Below are 5691 nucleotides of genomic sequence, written 5' to 3' on the forward strand. Positions count from 1 at the left end.
TCATCTTTACAAAAACCGATAAAATTTAAATATTGTTAGTTATAAAAATCGGTTAATAATGAGATTTTGAATAAGGACCGACTTGTCTTTTTCTCTGGCTGGGAAAAAAGTTTTTATCTAGCACCGCTTTGTACTAGACGTAGAAAAGATTAAATGTTTTAGCAACTTCAGGTACACCATGTATTTATTGGAACAATTATACTTGTTGAACCCTTCCCGAGTCAAGTCATTTGCACACTAATCAACTAAAAGTAAACCAAAAATGCATGCTATATTGTTAGTATATAAACCACCAACCTCTACACTTCAAATATGATAAGGCCCCAATAATGCAGATCTTCATGCAGGAACCAGTACATCACCATGGGCACCCAAATGGCAAAAAGTTTTTCACTCTCCTCTTCCTGAAAGACAAACCTTTACATCTGCCAGGTCCAACACTACACCTTGCAGAGCCACTGAAACCCATCTGCTTTTGGCAAGTGTCCAATGACTAAGGTTGTTCTAATCACAAGACATTCAAGAGTCCAAAATCTCTCATGACACTGCTGCTTCACTCGTTACTAACCAAAAAACAAACCATGACACTACCTCGCTCAAAACAAAACTTTTTATGGATCAGCCACGAAATTCACCTGCAGTAAATAAGTTTTACGTAGCCTTTAGCCTCTGTAGTCAACACAAAAAATCCTCACTTTATGGAAACTCTTAACCCTGACCCATAGCATGCATAAACTAACCTTAAAGACAAAATAACAACAGACAAGCAGGCAGGACAGCTACAGAAAGCCATGCTTAGACAGACACATAATAACATCATCAGTTGTCAGTGATACAATCAAAATTGCTGTATAGTTCTCATTAAGGTGAGACCCTTCGTAAACATGATTGTACAGTACAAATAGTCTTTTTCCACAAAATGAAGCAAGGTTCCGAGATGACAGTCCTTGACAATACTGCTGCCTCTTTCAAGTGACCTCCCACAAAGTGAAATCCAATGGCCATGTTCAAAGATGATTACCAAGCCCTTGCTTCTATCAACAGTAGCAACTTCACAGTTAAAATGTCTAAACATTGTTGCTTCTGTCATGAAGAAGCTGATCCCAGTTGCTTATTTCTGGGCTGCCTCCTCTTTGTTGACTGCCTTTGATAGATTTGAAGTTTACTATCACTGAATTAGCTTCCAGTTGACGCATGAAATCCATGTTTAAAGTTGTTGAGCTATTAACTGTCTGATAATTGTTCCTGCTATACTGTAGAACTTGAGGAACAGGTGGATGCATGGGATTCCTGTTGCTTATTTCTGAGAAAACTGTGTGTTGACTGTCTTCAGCCATTTCAAGGCTGGTTTCAGGTGAAAAGGAAAACGGAACCAAGGGGAAGGCTCTGAAAGGTCTAGGTGAAGATGCTTCTGTACCAAAACGATATGCTCTTGGTGAATGCAACTCAGAAGGCGATGGTATTGATGAGATTTCACTGAAAGCCCTGCGTTCATAGAAGTTACTCTCCCGGATTTTGTAATATTCAGATGTGCGTACTTCTTGACAAAGTGAACATGGAGCACAGAAGAGCCATTGTGTGCAATCTGTTAGGACAGACTTCCCAAAGCACCACCTTTGTGCAGGCAATCTGAAAGTTTTGCGCATTTGGATCCTCCAAAAGCCACCATACAGAAGGCCAAATACAGATAAAAGAATCCCTGAGATTCCAAGACCCTTCCGAACATGCACATTGTCTATGTTAATTGCTGCTAAATTCAGAATCCAGTAAGGAGCAGTGCAAAGCAATATGAATGTCACTATGTGAACATACCGATTGCCAAATCCTAGCCTCTCCATGTTCCATCCAAACACACAAAATGCACACACCATCGACAGGAAGGCAACAGGGGGGTCCTCACAACAATCAAAAAGACCCCCCTTCCAATGAGGCTCCTCAACAAGGGCACCATCTTTGGAGGCAAAAGAAACCTCTCCACAGCAGACCTGGGGAGCCTTGCCTATCCTCAAAGATGGTGTGCGTCCAAGTTTCAACCTGTTAGCAAGTATTTCTTCCTGCATGTGAATGTCATTTTCCTCATCTACTTGAAAGTTCTTCCCCAATGGACTAAGAATAGTATAGATCCCAGCTGCAGCCGGAGCACCAATAGCTACTGCGAGACACAAACCAACTCCTACTGGAGGCCTTTGCGATCGTTTAAAACCCCAGTTAAGGCCACATAAGGCATATTGAGCAAAGCAATTGATGTGCAATAGCACCACCACAACCAACATATGCGTCCATTCATGGGGTTTATAGGTTCCATTTTTGCAATACACTTCACGAAGCTTACTGATATCTTGTGGTTGCCATCTGAGAAGCATTACAAGATGGAGAAACCGCTGTGGATGAAGGTAAAGGCACATCATAGTGAACAAAGCATTCAAAATCTGATTGTTTACCTCGAACCATGCATCTCTCGTTCCCTTTCTGGGAAGCTGTTTGTCGAGAAGGCCAACCATCACAAGAAAAAGCAAAGCCCCTGACACTCCAACAGCTAAGCCCCATAGACACACAGCAAGATTCTTTGGGTTTTTCAGCCAATCTTTGATGGCTTTCTTGAGCTCCTCCCATCTCACTTCTCCCACAAGTGGCAGGTTGAAACCCTCAGCAGGGGCACTGCTGGATGGCATGGAAGGTGTAAGGAGGGATACCTCTTCCTTGGACTGCTCCAAAATGTGGAAAGCTTTGACAGGTGATAAAATGGTGTGTCTCCATGACAAGGAGCGAGGCGACGATGAGGAAGCCTGGAAGTTGTGATGAGAGATGCTTGGGGATGACCTCAGGTCTGAGAGACCAGCAGAACTGTCTCTTGATGTTTCATCTGATGTTTCCCCTCCTTTACTCTCTGTCAGTTGTTGAAGAGACAACAAACCCTTTTCTGACCTTGGTGGAACTGGCGAATAGCTGCTCTCTAGAGGCATTGATGCAGCTCACTTCTTCTCGGCGATCAATATTTAAAAAAAGCCACTCGCTATCAATCCCTAGAAATGATCACGAGGAACAAAATCCTCCCTTCTAACCCTGAATGAAGAAGAGTGCAATAAACTCCCAGCCCTGAAAAAGTGTTGGAAGAGGGCAACACTGCCCTAACTTTCAATCCTGCAAAAGAAAAATAGCAGAGCCTAACTTTCAATAAGGCAACACAGGGCAAAATAACAGCCTTACCAACACACAGAAAACCGTTAATCCCTATTGCTACAGCAGAATTTTCATACTGAAAACGTTCATCACAGAAAATTCTAGTTTTCCATATTGTGGAAGATAGAAAACCCTAATTTCTTAATCTTAACCATAAAACCTCACAACTTAGTTCGCCGTGGCGGTAACGAACTCCTCACAGAAAAGCTTCCGGCGCCAATGCTTCAGAAATAGTCAACAGCGTCCCGCAATCCAGCGATGGAAATCTTTAAAGAAATCCTTCCGGCGCCGGCAACCAAAGGCTTGCCGGAGAACGGGAATCTTCAAACAGGTTCTTCCAGCGCCACTGATTCAAGCGCTGCAGAGAGTCCGGCAATCGGGCCCTAGAAAGTTGCTGCAGATGCGGATTGATGAAGGCATAGAGGTTATCGCCATAGCCATGCCTGATCGAAAGCTCCTGCTCTCTGCAAACCCTAGAAAAGAGCTATGTGGATTTGAATGGACTCTGAGAGACATGCAGGAATCGAGCTGGCCACGACACACAAGATTCATTACATTTCGTGCCGGGCTTGATCTTTATTTCAAAATTGCCTCGCTTAATAAATGGTCCACTTTGGCACGCTTGAAGAGCTTCCCTCCAAAAGCACACAAAAAGCACCTTCACTCGGCTAGGTGATTAGCAAAACCCCTTTTTGCATGTCTTCACAACAGGGGAAAAAAAAAAAGATAATATACCAAGTTCAATAACTTTACCTTGTCAAATTAATTAGTCTATTTGCACATTAGTTTAGCAAACAGGTTAGCCCAAGTAATACAAGTTAGCTTGAGAGCAAGCGCTATAGTTTAGCAAACAGGTTAGCCCAAGTAGTACTAGTTAGCTTGAGAGAAGATCTATTGAGTTCATAGGCGCGCAGGCCCTAACAATTTTGTGTGAGAGAGAGAGAGAGAGAGAAATAGAGAGGGGGCAGAAATGTGACATAACCTTGTCTAACTAGATAGCTCATGATCCACCCAAATCCAAAAAAATCATTAGTTCAAATGTGACACCTCCTTGGAGAACGAGAGAGAGAGAGAGAGAGAGAGAGATGAGTTCTTTTAACGTCATTACCAAGCTAACACACCATCTATGATCCAAATGATGATGCCAAAGGCCTCAAAATGGAACTTGAACCTCGGGTTGCCCAATGCTACTCAAGCCCTCTACACACATGCATCCACACATGTAGAGCATGCTTGTAACATGAAACGTTGTGAACTTGCACAAGGGCTTGTACATGTTTGTGTTAAGTAACATGAAACACCATGGACGTGCACAAGGGCTTGTACGCATGATTATGGCAAGTCGGTCAAGTAAGAGAGAGAGAGAGAGAGAGAGAGAGAGAGAGAGAGAGAGAGAGAGAAGCGACAAAGCCAATCCCATCCCTTTAGATTCGCAAAAAGGCCAAACATGTGAAAAGAAGGGCACTTATGAATCCCTACGTTTTTCTTTATAATATATCATAGATTATAGATATTGGATCTCTAATAATGACTTAGTTAATTCTTTATTAGTTCATTTATTTTCCAAAGAATAAAAATCAAGCACACCATTGCAATCATTCACCCCACACCATTATAATTATTCACCCCACTCCCACCATTTTATTGATTTTCAACAAAATATATAATGGCCAATCACTTGGAATTATAGTGTGGGTAACTTAAAACAATTCACATCAGCAAAAACTTTACATTGTGTCCATAGAGTGCACTCGCATCTCTTTAACGGTCAACAAAAACTTTACATTGTGTCCATAGAGTGCACTTGCGTCTCTTTAATGGTAAAATAGGATTCTTTACAAAAGAATTTTGCGTCAAATTCAATGTGGATCACCATAAGGGAGAAGTTCAAATTACGTCACAATGAATGATTTTAAGTCTCTTTGATTGTTAATGACTTTATACACCAAGCAATTCACATAGGAACAAACTTTGAATTATGTCCCTAGAGGGTATTTGGGTCTCTTAAATGATTTTAATAGTGATCTCAACATGATATGTTTGGGTCAAATTCAAGGGGGTAGGAACCTTCAAGTATACCTTCAAGTATGTGGTGAATGAATGTTTTCTCTTTGATTTGTCAATTCCCTCATCCACCATTATAGCACAAGATACTAGTGTCAATCTGCTAAAAGCTTAGTATTTATCATGCACACTAACTCTCATGGAAAGAAACCTCAAATCACATCTCCGAAAAAAAGCTTGGTAGTTATCATGCACACCAACTCTCATGGAAAGCAGCCTCAAATTGTGTCTCTGAAAAAGTTTGTGTCTTTTAAACAAATTCATTTTGGGTCAAATGCCTAGGAAAATGGTCTTCTAATGTCATGAAAGAGAGAAGCCTCCAAATAATTAAATAATAATAATGATGGTTGTATATTAAGTCTCTTTGTAACAAATTAGCATGCTAAGTAATTATTGAGATAGAGCTCATGTTGCATGGGGTGAAATTCATAATATTCCTTTCAAACT

General features: G+C 41.1%; 1 protein-coding gene across 2 annotated transcripts; it reads right to left on the reverse strand.

The window, feature by feature from the left end:
- Nucleotides 1-780: 780 nt before the first annotated feature.
- On the reverse strand, nucleotides 781-4497 carry LOC147619510 (uncharacterized). Of its 2 annotated transcripts, none has more exons than XM_086773177.1 (2): nucleotides 3346-4497; nucleotides 781-3141 (listed from the first exon to the last, which is right to left on the reverse strand). In XM_086773177.1, exon 2 carries the CDS (start codon nucleotides 2961-2963, stop codon nucleotides 1068-1070), a length of 1896 nt encoding a protein of 631 aa, XP_086629303.1. In that variant the 5' UTR covers nucleotides 2964-3141; nucleotides 3346-4497; the 3' UTR covers nucleotides 781-1067. The 2 variants fall into 2 exon arrangements, with proteins under 2 accessions (XP_086629303.1, XP_086629304.1); XM_086773178.1 differs by having other exon boundaries at nucleotides 3341-3846.
- Nucleotides 4498-5691: the final 1194 nt, after the last annotated feature.

This window comes from Cibotium barometz, chromosome 33, assembly GCF_041138505.1.
Source record: "Cibotium barometz isolate CiBa-2024 chromosome 33, ASM4113850v1, whole genome shotgun sequence".
In the NCBI taxonomy this organism is placed as follows: domain Eukaryota; kingdom Viridiplantae; phylum Streptophyta; class Polypodiopsida; order Cyatheales; family Cibotiaceae; genus Cibotium; species Cibotium barometz.

What these genes read in the sequence shown, in the direction of transcription:
- LOC147619510 (XM_086773177.1), bottom strand. Translation starts at nt 2,963, where the DNA reads ATGCCTCTAGAGAGCAGCTATTCGCCAGTTCCACCAAGGTCAGAAAAG.